This window comes from Ctenocephalides felis, unplaced genomic scaffold, assembly GCF_003426905.1.
Source record: "Ctenocephalides felis isolate EL2017-DRISC unplaced genomic scaffold, ASM342690v1 CF-g0.4_SCAFFOLD_01604, whole genome shotgun sequence".
In the NCBI taxonomy this organism is placed as follows: Eukaryota; Metazoa; Arthropoda; class Insecta; order Siphonaptera; family Pulicidae; genus Ctenocephalides; species Ctenocephalides felis.
In genome coordinates, this window is record NW_020537758.1 from 23184010 (window position 1) to 23205327 (window position 21318).

The window sequence follows — 21318 nt, forward strand, 5'->3', positions numbered from 1 at the left end:
ACTAAATAATGTTTTCTTAAAAATTATATTAAGGTCAAGTAAACTAAACAATAGTGCTCACAACCAAAATGTAAACTAAACATCGGTGCTCGTAACTTTACTTGTTTTTGAGATATCGGTAATGATTTTTTTACCCAGGACCTTTAAGCCCTGCTCTACTCTATATATATATATATATATAAATTATATATATATATATATATATTTATATATATATATATATATATATATATATAGATCTATGGTTTGCTCTACGTTTGACTTGTGTTGGCGGAAAAGCGGTGCTGTATATTTGAGAATATTCGGCTTGTATAGGTGTATTTTGATTGCGTATAATACGACAAGAAAGTCAAAGCGAACTCAAAGCAACCCTTTGTTTAATTTCAAATTATCGAGTGTTGAGAGCATGCGCTGCTAAAGAAAGGCAATCTTACGATGTTTGAAACGTGTAGTACATGATTCTGAAAACCACTTTGTAAACGTCACATGTAATAATAAATAAAAATTAATATAATTTAAAGTTATATAAATAAATATAATGAAAATTAATATAACTTAAAGTTAATAATTCTTCTTATAAAACAATCAAATAAAGTATACTTAAAAATTATATTAAGGTCTTGTAAACTCAGAAACAAAAACTTGTTAGTTTTTTTTATTCCTAAGTTTACAAAATACATAAGAAAATACTTCTGTTATAACGAATAAAACAGTGCTAAATTAAAGTTTAAAATACAAATACAAAAGAAAATACTTCTGTTATAGTCTTTCAAATATGGTCGTTGATCCCCCAATAGCAACGTCTTAACAATCAAGGTGATGGCTGGTTATATATCTCTTTTCGACTACTTTCAACTATTGTTGTTAAAAAATTCTTACCTTTATTCGTTTTTGAAATATTGGTGGACCTTTTTACCCACTAACATTTAATTTAATTAATTTCACCTACTTAATTTGATACCTAGGTGGTTTCCTAGGGTGATATGAATAGGATGATGAAGTCATTATCGTATTGTAAGTCTGCGATAGATATTATTTCAATATTCCACCATGGCCGAATATTTTCAATTGCAAGGCAAGCCTTAGCCGTTCTCATCGCTGTGCACTTTGATATAAGTGACAGTACAATATTCATATCGAGTACTCTCTCCTTGCAATAACATCAGCGTCGGATAAACGCCCGTGCGCGCACTGAATTCCGGAATTAGAGTTCGCTCCTAACAGGGATAACCTTTCAGTATTATAATTCAGAAGGCTTTCGCAACGAGATACATTTGCATATAACAAGCCGGCGAAACAGGCCGCGGGGGGATCGGGCAGGGCGTGGTTTTATCCACTGGACCGTGTTCCTGCACCGAACTACATCCTGATGAGCGGCGCGATCTGACCCCGTCGGCGGATACCGACACGGACACAGGATAGTTGGGAACAAATGAGCGCCCGTTCCTTCTGACATTGCGCTCAAAAATTAAATGATGCTGGCTGAATTCTATTCAAATTGCACACGTAAACTGCTATGTTGGGACGGATAATTGAGAAAGGGCAGGTCAGGTTATGATCCAGAGTAATTCTCGAAAATAATAAAGGATATTTGATCTACCACTAGACTCTGTAGTATTCTAATTTTATACTATTTGCACTATATTATCACAACAAATTAATTTCCCAATATTGCCAATTTAAATTTAAAAATATATAAATATTTTTATATCAGCATTATTATTCAAACACTCTACGACTCGAATATGATGAACTTCTTTATTTCTTCCGTTATTAGTTTTTTTTGGTTGTGAGCACTGTTGTTTAGTTTACGCGACCTTAATATAATGTTTAAGTATACCTTATTTAATTGTTTTATAATATGAATTGTTATTTTCAAGTACTTTTTATAGATTTTATTATATAACCTCTATAATAACTGACATATGAGTAGGGTAAAAATAACCAATTGAAACATTACTCTGGCAAATATGTAAACAATAAAAAATAGCAAATAAAATAGTATATTCAATTGACTCTTTTATCACATCTTTTTGGTCATTTTCTGGACCTTTTATACACATGTATGCAATATGAATAAAAAATTTGTTTAAATATTTTAGTATAGCTTATTTAAATATAGTAGTATAAAAAGGTTCTTATTTGAATGAAAATACTTATGTAAAAGTTTAAATAATATGCTGAATTTTGAACTATATTCAAAATTTATCCGCTGATATAAATTCCACTCCTAACTGTGGCGAATAAAGTGCAAAATAACGAGTAAATAAATTTCATTTAACTATACGTGCAATATTCATAGCAACATTTCTATTTAATATACACATCGTCTCTTGCTCGATATAAAACCATTATCACTATATATACTTGCATTAAACTTCAATATTCCATTTACGAACGCGTAGTGCAAAATTTTATGCTTGTCGTCTTCTACTTCGGAGTTTCGTGTTTAATATTAATTTTGCAGTTTTCGTAGTGCTTAAACATCATGTAATAGCACCGAGAAAATATTATGCTGCGTTTAATAGACTTAAGTGAATAAAAAATTACCTATAAAGTCATGAAAGACAGTGTCATTCTGTGTAGAAAATGGGTGTAATATTAAAATTTGGATGGGTGTAAAAGAAGCATTATTATCAATTGGCTAATGCTAGCTAACCTGAAATCGAATACTTTCTGACATGCTGGTACAGAAATTTTAGTTCTTAAATTTAGTACTATTCTATTCGTATCGATAATAATTAATTAAACCAAATACTTCTTGAAGGCCACAAATAACATGCACATAATAAACTAGATAACTAAAATATGTCTTTCCTATTTGAGGTTCTATTTGGGTCATCCATAGAGTCAAATATAGTTCCTATTTGAGTCATCCTCAATGAAAACAATTAAAAAGTTATTAATACAAACGAAATATTACTTAACGAAAACCTTGTTAGTGAACCAAAAAAAAAAATTAAATATACTTCAAACAAGAAATGAACAAAAAAATAATAATGATTGACCATCACGCCTCAGACGACGAAGTATTACTTTTTTCATATAATTAAAAAAAAACAAGTCTAATCAATAACAAAATGAGATGTATACACAAGCCGATAAAAAATAGTCATAAATTGGATATAGAGATATACCAGAGAAGTATTTTGTATAATCAGCATATTAAAATCCACCTGATAGAAATTTGAATCAGTTTGACAACCAACATTTCAAACCTTTTGATATAAAAAATTCAAAACAATTCAAAAATAAAATCCGGATTGAAATTTGAATATGATGGATCAATACTATTGATTAAAGTGTTTGTTTAAACTTAAATAATAAATAAAATAAAATAATTAAAGATTTGAATAAATGAGTACATTGCAAAATTTATAATTAATAACCAAGTTCCTTTTATAAAGTTGATATATCCTATTTACCTTGCTAACATTTTAAAATGTTCTTTGATGATGTATTTAGGAATGGTTTCATTGGTCACATACTATTAGAAACTTGCTATGACCCCTTAATATTTTCTTTGGAATTTTTCCATGAATTTATGACTAGACACTCACCGATTTCAATGATTTTTTTAAAACTTGTGATTACTTACGAATTACTTATAATATATATATGTATATATATATATATATATATATATATATATTCGAATTTCTTTGATCCCAGGGGCCCAGATGCCTTCAAAATGATAAAAAAAAAATCTTTAAAAGTTTTAGCTTTTAATATTAACTTTCAGATAGTCCGCACTCCCAGTAGGTAAATTTTCTGTCATCGATTTTGAGCCCAAGTACTGTTATTATTTTTGCATTAGTCATACCCAACTGAAATAACTTTCTACAGTTCGATATTTTAAAAGCGTCGAATGATATCCGGACTCTTAATCTTCGTGTCATTATCGATTTCGTCTAACTTTGTATACGAGTTCACTCACACATTGTAGTGATTTATCTCATTGTCGCTGACACATTTGGACCGGCAATGATTCGATATTCTGCGGCTTTGGCACTGATGCAATTACAAGGCGTCATCTTCTCTGCGTTCGCTCTCTGTGTATCGTATGTTCGTCTGTCGTCTGTTTACCACGGTGTAGCGCGCACACAATGCGACTTCGTCCTCCCTTCTAGGCACGTGTGTTGCTTGCATTGTATCGGGCGGTGGGGCGGTAGGCTCTAGGCACTACTCTCCGATCTCTTAACAAAGAAAACTCTTATAGATTTTCGATTCCGATTCATCTATAGGGATAGATGAATCAGAGTTATCGGAAGACAAAATTTGTACTTCGAAATTCAAATTGTACTTCGACTTCGACTTCGGGCTTCATATAATGAGGGCTAATTTAATGTATATTTTATTCTGTAAAAGCAATTTTTAGTGTTTGAACTTAAAGCTTATACATTCATTTTAAACTGGCTATTCAAATTCAATATCAAAATCATAGATCTAAAAAATAATACTATTTTTAGAATGTGTCAAGTCATTAGTTTTATTTAATTAATTATTATATATAATTTTCATTAATATTTATTCTAAAAATATCTAGTTTTTTTTTAAAGTTGTCATATCTTACCACACATCATTGTGCTCTTCCTGAATTTTAATGTAACATTTTTTGCATCCGGGATGAATTGACTTCGTAATGAAATGCAATTGTTAGTAATATAAGTTTAATATTAATAATAATCAAATGATTAATTCCATTATTAATATTAACACATTGTAGAATTATTATTCACCATGACTCAGTATGTTCAGATTTGGGTATGAATTTTTTTAAATAATTTATGTTTAAAATATAGTTTATAATAAGAGAACTTTCCAGATCTTACTTAGAAATTTTATCACGTAGGCTTTTGAATAACAAATTAATGAAAATGTATTTATCCTAGTAAAAAATATCTAGCATTTATATCCTGATGAACTAATATTCATTTAATAATATATAGTATAATTCATTTTTTAACGTTTTTATTTTTTGTTACAGGTTGTGCTTTTGTGAAGTTTAGCTCACATCAAGAAGCACAGGCAGCAATTAGTAGCTTGCACGGGAGTCAAACTATGCCAGTAAGTGATAGGCTTATAAGTAATTATATATATATATATATATATATGTGTGTGTGTGTGTGTGTGTGTGTGTAGCGATATTAGGATCTCATTTTTATTGTGTAAAATATTTCTGATATTATTTACTATTGATGTGTTACCAAAATCTTTCACCATTAAGAGCGTTTCAAACTAAAATCCCGCCGCTTCAATAAATTTCACCTCGCGAATAAAAATAGCCGAAAGCTTTCATAAACCCTCAGTATGTCGTTTTCAGTCTATCGGTCACATGCGCCCGATACAAATAAAGCAATCTCTTCTATAAAAGCGTATTGCTTCTTATCAAATACTTTGTCGTAGTCCTTGATGTCTGTCCGAGAAAAGAGGAGCCGATGAAAGCCTTCACATGCACACCTACATATAGGATGTAGGAGTCCTCTCATAGGGATTCGCTGATGTGAAAACTCCGCGTCGGCAACACCATTGTCCGTCCATTACGACGACACAAAGACTCGCCACCATTTTATGTTTCATTTCGCGAAATGTCCATTCGAGCACTCACTCTATCCACGTTTATAACTCACACCGGGACTGAAATACTGAAATACTTAAGCATAGACGGACAAGCGTCTTACGCCTAAGTGGTTATTTCAATAGGAAGTGCGATGAGTAAATTATTAAACTAAAGCACCACTCATCATCATCATGCAATCAAAAACTTATGGTAAAAAATACTCTTTATGATTCAATATTTTGATTCTTAAAATATTAATAATGCACAAGATTTAATTCAATATTTCAATTTATATTTCATTTCATTGGCATTATTGACTTATTTGGACTTACGCGATAGAGCTTTGGGGCTCAAAACTACTTAGAAAGATATGTGCACCCTGATACATTGGCAATAAAACTCTGCAGACCTGGAATCGTTATATATTAAAGACTTTATAGAAACAAGATCAACTAATCATCATCACAATTTAGAGAACTACCCCAATTCACTCCTTGCTCGCTGCTTCTACATTATACTGAAATTAAAAAGATTGAAAAAATTATGGCCAATTAACTTGATCCAGTTAAATTGTATTTACTAGTAAATACTTACTGGGGTAGCTACTGCCTAAAATTTGCATATTTATAAGTCTTTGTCGTTTTCGTTACATAATATTAAGTTTTCTGAAACAACTCGGTTCAACTCCAAATTCAACTGAAGTATACATTATCTGTGGTTTATGTGTAGTACTGTAATTCTGGCACCTGTAATTCTGCCCACTATATTTCGTGTCTGGCAAATTAACACTGGGTTTGCGTGATCCTACAATAGTGGTATAAATGGTGGTATGGTTGGTACAGGTGCAGTTTATGGTGTCATCGCGAGCGCGGACCCACTTTATTCCGAAACGGTCCGTCATTACTCTGCGCGTCGCTCTATAATAAAACTCGTTAAACTCAGGAGCGGGCGCATTCGCTACGTTCTGTCTGTCTTTTGTCACATGCGTCAAAACCACCGACGCGATTTGGGCGGTTCGAAAACTTTATGTGCGAATAAGCGACGGGATGAAAATGAATTATTTGTTACGATCGTCCAAGAATTTTATGTTGGATTATTTTTAGAGCTTTGGCTCGAATGTCTATTTTTTCTTATGAATTTTTTAATATGCTTTTGACTTTTTATACATTATACTGTAAGAATTTTCTTTAAATTTATGTGATGTGATCATTTATTATCAATCAGACTTGAAACTTATTTGCCTCTCGTTTTATTGTTCATATTTGATAGTGGGGACGCCTAAATATATAACTTTCACCGTATTCATTATGTTGTTTTCAAAACATCAGCAAATATATATATAAATGTATATATATATACATATATATATATATATATATATATGATGTTAGTTTTGTCGACGTTGATACATATTTGTAATATTTTTGAAGCCCCCATATTTTTTTTTTAAAAAAAAAAACGTCGAAAATTATTTAACATCAATTTATTATAACATCAAATATAGGAAGGCAATATGTGCTCCTTCTATTTCTCGTTAGTAAATATAATAGTATTTTATTATTTTACACAGATTTAGTGTTCAATCAATTTTTACATTTTAATTAATTTTTTCTGTTGTTTTTCCTGTTTTGATACTGAATGATGACACATGTTTTACTTTTGCTGTATATCTATTTTGTTTATGACTATTTTTTGAGCTAAGATTATCCTTCTTTCCAAAATATATCTCCTTTTAATTCGTTCTTCATAAATATTGTCCACACTTTGCATATGTAGGATGTCCTGTTCTTCAGTTACTATTAAAACCAAAAAAATCACTAGAAATAGTAAATATCTTCTTATCCAGAGATATTATCAATTTTATATTATCAGTATTTAATTTGACAAAAGCTAGTTTTAGAGGTAAAATGTGAATACTTTCAAGATTCGTATAATTAAAAAAGTCTATAAGAATGCAAAAAATTGTTTATTTTTAAGTCTCTGAAAGGACTTCAGTTCAGAACAAAAAAATGATATCAATATGTGTACGTTACTCAGTTGCAAAAATAAATTCAATATAATAGGCTTAACTAAAAGCAATAATATTTTTTTATAATAATCTTAACTATATTTTCAGTTCTTTATTCTGTTTTGTTCTGCATATATGTAAAACAATATATAAGTGTTTATATATAAGTTAATTATACATATATGGACAATACTTGAAGAAAAACAATTTTCAGTTCTCTCACAAAGCTTTCTTTGCATAATCCAGTTATTTATTTATATTAAAACGAATGTTATATTATTGATAATATATTTTATACTTTTTAAATAGGCATCCTTCCAGATAATAAAAATAGAAAAGAAACCTAATTATGTTTCTGAATTCAATTTAAATGAATTGCCATACGTTTCGAATCCCAATTTGACTCTTCTTAAGTAGACAAAACACACTAATTATTTATGCATAAAACACAAGCATATATTTGATGAAAGTAATACCTAAATAATAACCAATGTTAGTTACAAAAATATTATATATATATATATATATATATATATATATATAAGTGTGGGTGTGTATATAATAACCATGAATGAATTCCAGAAAAGGAATCAGAACCGACGTGAGACATATGATCAGATAATACCGAATGCAAATAATTTGTTATTAAAACCGCGACTGAGGTCACGAGTCAGTGTCGTCGTCGTCACCGGAGCGAGATCAAATAACGGAATGAATTTTTATTACCACCCCGATAAGCCGACCCCTTTGCTGGGGGGCGAAGGCCTGAGGATACTTAATCTCGCATTCAGGTGGCGCTCCGATCTCGCGACGCTTCGGGGAGTAAATGAAATGTCAGCGTATTTCCTGTAGTGAGAACGTATATAATACGCACGTCAATCGTCATATTCGTATGCGCAGATAAAATCATTTCGTCGGGGCATGTTTCAGATGATTTTCCTTGGTCCCGTATTGGATATACAGAAATTATTTTGACGAAATGTCGGGCTTTTGATGACGTGATGTTTACGTTTTTAATAAAATCATGGGAGTGTTGAATCATATGTAGGTTTTGCTTTGGATGTTCTAAAAAGAATGCACCAATGTAAATTTTATCAAAAATTTAAAATAATTAGTACGGTATTAATTATAGCCACTAGAAGATATTAACGATTTATAATAAATAATTCATTCTTTACTAATAATAATGTCACGTAATTGAAAAAAGCTAAATATATAACGAAAATTTAAGAACTCTATATATTGGTTTATGTGTATGTTGGTATATATTTATATTTAAACTACATAAAGTTTTGCCTCTAATAATAAGAATTTCCAGTGAAAATTGGTCCAAATTATACAAATTATTCATATTGATGAATAAAACGAAGATTTTCGAAAACTCTTAGTTCAATTCATTTGTGTCACGAATTCTCTAGTAGGTGTATTATATAGTGATATAAAATTTATTCAATTTGAACCATATGTTTCGCTAATGGTATACAATTTTTCTCGCACTTTAAAAAACTAAATTCGCGATTAAATTGTTTTAATTTAATGAGTTTTTAATTAGCGACTTAAAAAATTATAAATTTTCATTTCTTGATGTTTTGAGTTTATGTTTATATGACCTATTCTGACATCATAAAACCACAAATCAGTTGCAGTCAAGCTCTACGTATTAAGGCTTTACATTTCGCCCCGAGAAATAAATTCACTACACCCCTCCAGGCTTGGAATTGCGTCGCATCGCCCGGGGTGCAATGTCTAAGTGTTCTAGACCGAGTCAAGCTAAAAGTGACGTGACTTTAGACAATTTATATATTAGTTAAAGTACCTTCAGCCGTCAACGTCGTTGTATCACGTGCGTGTTGATGCTGCCAATTACCTTTGACCGTCGCGACTGGAGGTGTTCGTGAAATCATATCGCGTGCCACGCATTTACCTGCACGTTAAATCTTTCTGGTCACCTTTTAAGTCATGATATATTCCACGAGGTATAATATCTTTCGGCGACGACAGTAATTTAATGTCAAATTTAGTGCATGAAGCAGATTATCTGAGTTGAGTGTGAAAGTCTATTTATGTAGGGGAATTACAACGAGTTTATTATCATTTTTTTGTTTCATAACAATTCAAGGAATAATATTGGCCAAATATTTCTGTGTTTTGCCAAAGAATTTGCATTTGCTTCTAATATCCATATTTATAATTTCTAAACACATAAATATAATTATACAGATGCATGTATATATATATATATATATATATATATATATATATTATGTGTGTGTGTATATATAATTTAAATCTGTTTTAATGTTTGTTCTTTTCTATCAGCTAAAAGTTTATCATCAAAATATCCCTCTTCGCAGGAAAGCAAGTTAATTAAAGTTCATTTTAGTTTAAGACTTATTATAGGTTTTCAGAACCGAAATGATTGATTACATAGAGCTTATAATGAATGATGAGGTAATAAGAGGCGCACAAGAGCATAAGTAAATATCTGAGCAAAATAGACGTTCAATTTCATTACATAATTCTCTAAGTACTTGTAAAGAAATTCTGCGGAGGAAAGATTTTTTTGTATTTTAAATTAATCATTAAATCCGCTTATTACAGACTTTGTGAAAGCAATAACGAAATATACCAGATATGTAATAAAATAAATGTAGAGCGTTATGGAATATTACAAGCTTTTATCTACTAATGATGATAATACCCAATTAAAATGTACTTATACAAATAAATAATTACTCGCTTTAGATTCGCGATGAATGTTAAATGATGACTGCGAGCCATTTATACTAATTAACTCGTATTATATATATATATATATATATATATATATATATATATATATAAGTATGAATTGTTTGTATTTTATATTAAAATAAGTTGTAGTTGATGTATAACTGCTTTATACAACTGTTTTTAAAATTTTTATTTACTGTGTTTTGACTTCATTAAACTTGCGGTTTTTGGCTGCAATATAATAATTTATAAAATTAACTTAACGTATTAACCTAACAAGGTAGTTTAATATTATTTAAAATGATTATTATTATATTATTTTATATAAAAGCAATCAGCATAGATCATTCATGTATTTTAATAAATTATCTTAACTAATATTATAGTGGAATAAACATACAAGGCGTCTCCACCGGAATAAACGTTTTACGACTGCTCTTATTTCTGACAATTTTTTTTTTTTTTAATATTTTTGTAAAATCATTTACCAGTGTTAGAATAGTATCTATATGCATACTATGTTTTTGATATTGAAATGAAATTTCTAACAAATAATGCTCAAAGATCATTTTTGATCAATTTTACAGCTGGAAGTAATCTGCATAATCAAACATTTTTAAATATTGATATTGTTCAAAATGGCTAATAACAAATACTTTTGTTCTAAAGTTATATTACCAAAACATGTCTATTTTTACACAACTCATATCGCATCAAGATAGCTCCCGCCAAATGCGATAAAACAACGTTTCATAAAACATACACACCACCTTATCAATGTGCACAGTTGGCCTGAGTTTATGTCAGTTATCACATTCTGTTTTATATCTGCAGCACTCGCGCATCAAAACGTAAAACTGCATACAATGTTAAACCGTACGTACACAAATCGTACATATTAACTTGCGACCGAATTCATTTCTTTAGACGCAGCGCCAACGACGGCCTCAATAAATAACTGATGGCTGATTAAGAGGGTAGTATGTCAAAATGATATTTTTTTCAATTTTATCTACGAAAGATTAATTGACTGTTAACAATAGTCTCAATGAAATTTAAAATCATGTAAAATGTTTGGTACTTTTCATAAGTAATTCTTCTCTGTAATCAAAATTATCAAAAAACTTGTAGATAGGTGTATCTTATACATTTTTTTGAAATGTCAAGTTTATTAGTAGAAAGCCTAAAGTTAGTTACGGGATCCATCCCGCTGACATAGCTTATATCTAGCCACAAGATCCTCCTTGCTGATAAAGCATATTTTTAACTATATAAGTAGCAAGATCTCTACATTCGAGGAGGATAATCTTTGCCAGTATTTACACCAGTCCAGTTATATAATTTTAATTCATTATATCATTATATTGTAAAATTCAGTTATTTTATATATTTTATTGTAATTTTAAGAAATAAAGTTTTTTTTATTTTATTCTCGAATAACGAGTATAAAATTGGCGCAGTCGGTAGGATAAATTCAGGATCATCTATCGCAGATATCCGTTGATCTCAATCATTTAGAATTCAGAACCAACAAAGTGATAGAAAAATCAATAGGATTGAATTTGGAAAGGTCTATCGCAGGATTTCCAATCAATTCAAAGGTGATTGTAATTCATAGTGTGCAAAAGTGCAAGTGAAAAAATATATTGTGTGAAAAAGTGCGAAGAGGAAATTCGCCGAAACATCTGGAACTGGTGAGTGAAAAATTTTAATTGATAGTAAAATTGCCATCCTCCCTTATCCTTCAATCGCTGGAGATAAGAAAGCAATTTTTACAGTTTAAAATTTTCTTAATTAATTAATTGATTAAATAATATATATACAAGTTTATTTTATTTTTGCATTCCATTGAAACATAATTCCACGTACGCGAATTAGTTTATGGAAATTGGTATTGATTTTATAGAGAACTTAGCAAACTCATTAGCAAATATGTCCCTTCAAAACATTCCCAAATTTGATCATATATTGATCGACACTATTCCAACATTTGGCGGTAACCCCGCAGAACTAAATTCATTTATTTCAAGAGTTAGGGAAATCAAGAATAGATATCATGACAGTAGTAATCCGACATGTATACAAAACGAAATTATTAGGAGTGCAGTTTTTTCGAAACTATATGACAATGCTAAATATGCTATTGAAATTGCCAATGCTAGAGAAATAGATGATATAGTTAGGGTACTAATATCAAAATTTTCAGACCGTAGAGATGATATATCTTTAACTTTTGATCTCCATCATATGAGACAATTACCAAATGAAACCGTTTATCAGTTCTATGAAAGATTTCAAAATTTGATTACAATTTATAATAATTATATATACTTACACCTTACAAACAAAGAAATCATCCTAGATAGATGCAACAACTTCCAAAAAAGTGCCTTGGCCGTATTCATAGCACACGTTAAACAGCCATACAGTTCACTTCTCAGAAATCGTAACGTTTCGTCATTAGAAGAAGCTTTAAGGATTATAGAAAAGGACGACTATGTTAGTAGTGTTAGAGATGACTCAGACCATTTTAGATACAATAGTAAAAGAAATAGTAAACCACAAAGTTATCAGAAAAACGTCCCCAATTTTGCACTTCCTAGAAATTCAAATACGGCAATTCCAAATTATAAGAGACAACATCATTTCCAACCGCATTTTTATACTCCACAAATGTCCCAACCAAATAATTTCCAAACAAATAACTTCCAACCAAATAGCTTCCAATCAAATAACTTTCAAACAAACCAAATGACTCAACAACCATTAAGACCTAACCAACAAAATTTCCCATTTCCAAATCAAACGAACAATACAACAAAAGGTTCTGACTGGACACCTATGAGTGGTGTATCAACTATTAATTCCGCAAATAACAAACAACGACATAACAGACTCTACAATTTAGAAAACATTGATTTAGAACAAGATTCATACTCTGACGAACCACATGTGGATTTTCAAACGGACGAACAACGACAAAATCAAACATAGTTGAATTTCACAGTTTTCAAAATTATTCTCTTCCTTATATTCAAATAAGAAATCCAGACCTAAAAATTTTAATTGATTCAGGCTCAACGAAATCATTTATTTGCCCAGAGATTGCTAATAGATATTTCAAAAGTTCCATTTATTTTGACCCCTGTACAATAAAAACAGCTCTATCGACGCACACAGAAAATTTTGCATGCAACATCCCAAGCTTCAGTGAATTCCAAAATAATGAAAATCTTTCATTCCATCTATTTAAGTTTCACGAAACCTTCAATGGGTTGTTAGGAATTGATAACCTTAAAAAATTGAAGGCGCTCATTGATTTTAATAATGAATTGCTAGTATTACCTAATACTAATTTAAATTTACATTATCTGAAAAGTCCAAAAGAAATACTTTTTAGTCGACAGATACCAGAAAGATGCATTCAAAAATGTAAAGTCCCAGTTAACATTAAAGAAGGTGAAATTCTAATTACAAGGCAAAATTTTCCAAATTGTTTCATTCCAGATACCGTAACATTAGCAAAAAATAATGAAGCCAAAGTTGAAATTCATAACCTAACAGAAAATGAAATTAACTTAACATACACTAAACCTTTAGAAACAGAATTTTATAATTTTTCTACAAACAAACCTGATTCACATGTAGATTTCCCACATACTGAAAATTTAATACAGACAGACCATACAAATTTTGAAAAGAAAAATGCCACAATACCTGTCCACACCAAATTTTATAGATACCCAAACATTTACCGTCACAAAGTAAAGCACAAGTCAGATCTAATAGTGCCTAAATGTAATACATTATTTTCACCGAATGTTGTTTCTCCAAATAAATCGCATAATATGATTTCAAATTTCAGAAATTATAAGTATAGGAAAAAATGATTCATTTAATTTTCACCGGTAGGAATAAATTGATGACTCTCGAATCACGCCTAAGGTTTCACGATACAAAAAATATTGACAAATTTTAGTTAGTTTTAATAGTATTTCAAATAAATTTAAAAATATTATATTTTATTATATTACGTTAATTAATAGAAATAAATTAAATAATTTTCAATGCTGCGTAATGAATTAGATAACGAAGTCAATGAACATGATTACGTTGCTATTCATCCATTTCATTTATTATTATATTTTGATATTATATTTTGAATCTTGAATATTCAATATTATTATGGAACATAATTTTTATGATAATGGAATTATAAGAATGCTTTTCAATTTTGAACTCAAAATTAAGCTACGAAAATATTTAATATCATTTTAACATAAATTTGATTAATTATATTTTTATCATATATAAATATCAATTGAATGTTTTATTATCGCAAATTGAGAGAAATTGGTATCAATGCATATGGTATCCAATTAACTCAAACAAAATGTTTAATTAATAAAATAGAGTAGGCAATAACAATTGTTACCATAATATAGAGAATAAATTAATGAAAATATTTTAAAGAATATACCACTAGTAATAAATCTTTTGCGTTGTATGTCAACGATAGCGAATATATTGCTGACATTACAAACATTTTAACTTCTACTTTCACTTATTCAGCATTTAAATTAGTTATATGTAATGATTTTAAAGAAGATATTATTGATGTAAATAAACAAAATTAATAGTAAAAACAATTCACGAAGATTGTTCTAACCATCGAGGAATTAACGAGAACGAATCGCGTATTAGACAAAAATATTATTGGCCAACAATTCGTAATGATATTACTACTTATATTAATAATTGTACATTATGTTCTACTGAAAAATACGACAGAAACCCACCAAAACAAAAATTTTCTATTTCCCCTACAGCTTCGAAACCATTTCAAATTTTACATTTAGACATTCTTACAATTAGTAAACAAAAACTTGTCACAATCATTGATACATTTTCTAAATATGCGCAAGCATATCCTATTGCTTCTAATATAACGCAAAATATAATTAGAGTTCTAATGTTATTTATTTCTCATTTTGGTGTTCCTGATACTTTAATTATGGACAATGGTCCTGATCTAAAATCTTCTGCCTTACAAGAATATTTGAAAATGCATAAAATTAATATCCACTACATAACTCCTTTACATCCAAATTCAAATGGACCTATTGAACGATTTCATTCTACTATTCTAGAACATATACGTATTCTCAAACGCGAAAATAATAATCTTAGTATTCTTGACATTATCCCTTATGCTATTAACGGTTATAATAGTTCTATACATTCAGTGACAAAATTAAAACCATTTGACATTATTTCAGGTCATCTCTCTACGAGATCTCCTTTTGACATTGACATAGAAACAGAAATTCTTACAAATTATTTAGAAGACCACAAACAACGAACAAAGTTAATGTATGAGAAAATTTTTGAAAAGAATTATAGCAACAAAGACAAAACAATATCGAAACATAACGAAACAAGACATGATCCTTTGCAATACGACGAAAACACACGTGCATATTTAAAATCAAACCCGCGAGACAAAACCGCTTCACGTTACAAACAGATACAAGTACAGAAAGATCTAGGAAATACAATTCTTACTGACAAGAATATTACGATACACAAACAAGAACTCAAACGTCCAAAAACTAATACTCAGCAAATCCCACGTGAACAAGATGTTGTTGTTTCAACTAATGATATTACACCTAGTACTAGCAGCAAACAGTGATCAAATTTTTCTTCAAGAATTAAATACAACTGGAATTTTACCTTTTGAATTAGGAAATGCAAAGTTAATCGAAAAATATCATATTTTTATTCATTATGTTAATACAGATTTGATTAAACAACAGATTACTAATTTGGTTACAGATTTTGATACACTTTTATCTATTTTAAATAATAAACATAACGATTATTTGAAAAGATTAGATTCATACATTTTTTTGACAAATACTATGATTAATGTTATTAAAGATAAATATAATATTATTAGACCGGTTAGAAGAATTAAAAGAGGACTTATTAACGGACTAGGTAGCATAATTAAGGAAATTACAGGGAATTTAGATGCACAAGATGCCAAAAAGTACGATGACGCTATACGTATATTAGAAACTAACGATGAAATTTATGCAAAAACATTGAATAAACAAATGACATTAAATAATAAGTTAATTGAATATTTTAATGAAACAATTATTAATATTAGAGAAAATGATGTAATATTAAATAAGAAATTGAATGATATCAATGATTATCTAAAATTCGGTAGTTTTAGTCATAATGAATATTTTATAGCTAAAGATAGTTTAGAACAAATTAATTATAGTTTGGTTATTTTAACAAATATTTTAAACGATTTAGAAATATCATTAGATTTAGCTAAGATGAATTTAGTTCATAACTCAGTAATTAAATTAGATGATTTGAATTTTATGATTAATACTGTAAAGAATTTATACAATGTAGAATCATTACCATTTCCCATAAACGATAGAAATCTTCACAAATATTATAATTTACTTAATATTCAATATTATTATACAGACGAAAAAATTGTTTTTCTTATCAAATTTCCTATCACTCTACCCGAAACCTATAAACATTATAAATTGTTTCCAATTCCAAATACCGAAAATAGAGTCATTATTCCACCTAAACCTTTCCTTACAATTGGCAACAATAACTATCAATTTGACGATACAAATTGCAAAGAAGTTTCAGAAAAATATTTTTGCAATATTAGACACATATTATCAAATGACGAAGAATGTATCATAAAATTATTACAACTAGATAACACTCACATCAAAACATGCAATGAAATTCAAGTCAACATTACACACAATATTATAGAGAAAATAAATAACGCACACTATATTCTTTTACTAAGCACACAATCAAGAATCGATATGATTTGCAATCATCAAGAAGAAACTAAGTTTATTAAAGGAATTTTTCTTTTAAAACTCCCACACTTATGTAAATTCAGCATTGACAAGAAAAACTATTACAATCAAGAGTCGTCTATAAAAGGAAAAGCAATTATTTTACCAAGATTTAATTTCAACTACAACATTTCAAAATCATCTGAACCAATTGCAATCAAGTCAATTCAAGTAAATGAGCTATCTAAAATTAAAGAAGATCAAGAACAAATTCATAAACTCTATGCAAGGAAGACTGGAATTAACAACAACAGCATCGTGTCAATTATCATGTATATAATATTTATAACTATAATTATTATTTATATCCTGTTCAAGTATTGCAGACAAAGATACAACAAAAAGAAATTACAAATTACTCCAGAAGTAGAGACACCCCAAGAACAAGAGAGCCACAACCAACCACAACCACCAACCTGCACCCCGAGGTTTTTCATCTAGGGCCGGAGGAGTTACGGGATCCATCCCGCTGACATAGCTTATATCTAGCCACAAGATCCTCCTTGCTGATAAAGCATATTTTTAACTATATAAGTAGCAAGATCTCTACATTCGAGGAGGATAATCTTTGCCAGTATTTACACCAGTCCAGTTATATAATTTTAATTCATTATATCATTATATTGTAAAATTCAGTTATTTTATATATTTTATTGTAATTTTAAGAAATAAAGTTTTTTTTATTTTATTCTCGAATAACGAGTATAAAATTAGTTTGTTTTTTACAATCTTCTACCAACATCATCCTGTTTGATATTTAAAAAGTTCCACGTTATTTTCCTATACCCGCACATTATATATTTATAGTATTCTTCTTTCTTCGGTACTTTGCACTTAGGGTTATGGGATTAGGCCAATGCAAGAAAGAAATCGTGGGGAATTATATATGTAGTTGTGGAAGCTTTGGTTTTATGCTTTTGGGGTTACATTACTAAGGTAGGGGCTCTGCGGCCGATTTATACGCAACGGCAACTATTCACGTAGGGAATAACCAAATACAACAGAAGCGCCGGCAAATAGAGTGTGTATGTTTTGGTGCCCTTGAGAGCTTTTCACGGAATTGCAGAGTTTGAAAACTTAGGTTCCAAGCTTTTATATTCGGCTCTTGATGATAAGAAATACTTGATACAGATTAGTGAAAGCAACGTTTTCAACTATCCTACAGCTAAATGTATTAATAAAAAATAGTTTCGGACTCATCGACACAATAAACATTTACATTAGCTACATTAGTCATCGAACTGGTTAAAGAAATGTTTGTGAAGATTTTTTGAAAGGTTTTTAATAATTGTACGGCCTACAGATTTTGCATCATCGGGGTTCATTTTATATACCTAATATATTACTACTTTTACACAATTTGCCTCGGTCTGATGAAAACTTAATATAATTCTTAGAGAAAATAAACACGGGTTCAGTCGACCTGCGCGGTTTGATGACTGCGCCGTGTTAGCGGTTGTACTTACGCCGGAGAGTTGCTGCATTAGCATAGAATAACACTGCTAGAGTAGCGTAAAATGCTACGGGGCTACGAAAGCACAAACCTACAAAACCGTAGAACAACCCTGTTCAGAATCCAGAGAAAAAAACTACTCATGTTTCAAATGGTGTAATGAAAATTTATAGTCCAAACGACATAAAATTGCAAAGAAATCAAAAGGAAAGAAGTAGGTGGAATAAATTATATTACACCTGATCAAATTCTCGTTTATTTAAAACTAAAATAGATTTTAATGGTCCAGGCTAATAGGATATGGAACAAAACCATTCGGTTTGGTAAAGTGACCTAGGGCAATGTTTATTGAAAATGTTAATAAATACAATAAGCACAGACACTCTAACTTTATAGGACCAAATATACTTTATTACTAAATACTAAATAAGCTATATTAGGCCTTTGAAATTACTGATTAAAAAAATGATTTTATTTGTGAGATGTTAACAGTTCAAAGGATGCATAAATGATGGTAGAACTAGCTTAGTCTCTATGAAATAAACCTTTTCATTATCGTTTTCGCGTCAAATTTGTTGATGATATTTAGCTATCTTTCCTATACTTTCTATCATACTTTTTTTCAGAACAAAGTCGTATATTTTGATTATATACTATAGTTTTTCAAGGAAATTAATATTTAAATAATTCTTTGTTTTGTACACTTCATATACATGTGTACTATGAGTTTGTCTATACAACTCTAATAAATGCAGATAAAATTCAGTACAAAATCCATTCCATTTTATTTTCAGCGCTAATCTTCTATTCGCAGAATTAATACGATCCATATTGCAAAGCATCGTACAATCGGAACATGCAATTTATTAAACCAACAAACCCTGCACCGAAGCGCGGGCGCATTCTCTATTTTGCATCAAAACACAGAAGAATAATCTATTAAACGGACATCCGCGCAATTATAAAAAGAGTGATTAATCTACGTTACAAATCTGTTTAATCCGAATGTAGATTTGTTCGAGTTGTTCAATCAATCACGGGCAACCCGATAAAATTGCGTGTCGGAACACTGTTTCGCCGCTGAATCTTTGCAGTAACTTTTCCAAGTCGAGCTAACCGTTTTGGTTTTCCGTAAAACGTTTCCACGGATCGGCGGTAAATTCGAATAGATATTTAACAAGTCCCCATTGAAGGCGGCACGGGGGCTCCTTGATTGTGTGCGTGCGGTGGAGTGCTACGTCTCCGACGTCTTTAGAATTTCGCGCCTGTTCCATATTTAATTTATGTCGCTTAACGTCTACGCCTGCGTGCATAATAAAAGACAAATGCCGGAATGATATGCAAAATATATTATGTTCTGAATACGATATTAAAATTTGCACGCATATTAAAAGATCGAAGGAAACGGTTAGTAGACGTAGAGCCTACGATCCACTAACAAAAATTTATATCTGATAAAGTTATGGTATAATTTCAACATAGCGTTGAATATTTCAGTAAAAATGTTGATTGCAATTAACTTTCTTTTGCTTAAATCAGATCAGAGTCTGAATTAGTAACATTTATTTTTAACTAATTTGCAACACTAGTTTATATCACCAATGCATATAGAGATGCATTTTGCAAATTATGAAAATGTAAAACGTTGCATTCATAAAATTTCAAACATGATTTGCATGCATATAATTTCATTAGAATTTCAACTGATTAAAATCATTTCCCAAGGGCGGTTTTATGGACCCGTAAATGCACTTCCATAGATCACAGGTAAGTTGCTCATAAATATTATAATAGTTCCTTCATTAAAACGTTTCGCGTTGAACCCGCGAACTTTAATTTTAGTCGACGGTCAAATGAATTTAAATGTTGCGCATTAAAATATTATGTACTTCGTTCCGGGGTATAAACGAATTAACCTCTCGAGAGCTATTTCATTCAACACCACCCCATGCAGGGTTCTAGGAAACGATATATATAACATTTTTAGACGATTTATAATTTTATTGTGTATAAACATCATTGAAATTTGAAGACATTTTTCTCATTGTCAACAAAAATTTGTTAAAAAATTAAAAATTACGCTTGTAATGAACTAAAAATTAAAGGCTATAATACTCACTTCTTTGACTTAATGAGAAAAATCTTAAAACGAAGGCAAAAATAATATGTCATCCATGGACGACATTTATAGCGAATGAGGTTAATATTAAATTGTAACACATTGAAAAAAATGAAGAGCATGAAATTAAAAAAGTGTAGTGCTAGTGAATGCTTTATTTTAGTTCATTAATTAGACGGTGTATTATTTGCCAGTATTCATTACATTTCAACAACATTCTATTTCATTACTTCTCCTGTAATATCATACACTATATCGCATATTGTATCACATTATATCTCCGCATAGCTTCAAGGAAATTATTATGATTTCCATAAAACTCAATATTATCGTGCAGACAATTCAATCAAACTCCTATGGAGAAGATGTTGGTTTTATTAGAAGTGATATTCGTGTATCGGGAAAGTAGGAAAGTTTCGTCATAGTGTCTCAATAAATTACTTCGAGACAAAGTTAGAACCTGTCCCGTGCGCTTTATTTCCGCAAACAATATTTTAAGTTGGATGTCGCTTGATTGATTGCGGTTGT

The 21318-nt window shown here is 30.0% G+C and overlaps 1 protein-coding gene across 3 annotated transcripts in view; it reads left to right on the top strand.

The window, feature by feature from the left end:
• LOC113374045 (CUGBP Elav-like family member 4) overlaps positions 1 to 21318 on the top strand; it is a 653992-nt gene that overhangs the window by 596437 nt on the left and 36237 nt on the right. For all 3 annotated transcript variants that reach the window (XM_026614297.1, XM_026614298.1, XM_026614299.1), the window contains one exon: positions 4988 to 5067. In XM_026614297.1, coding sequence (XP_026470082.1) covers positions 4988 to 5067 — 80 coding nt within the window. The remainder of the gene's footprint in view (positions 1 to 4987; positions 5068 to 21318) is intronic.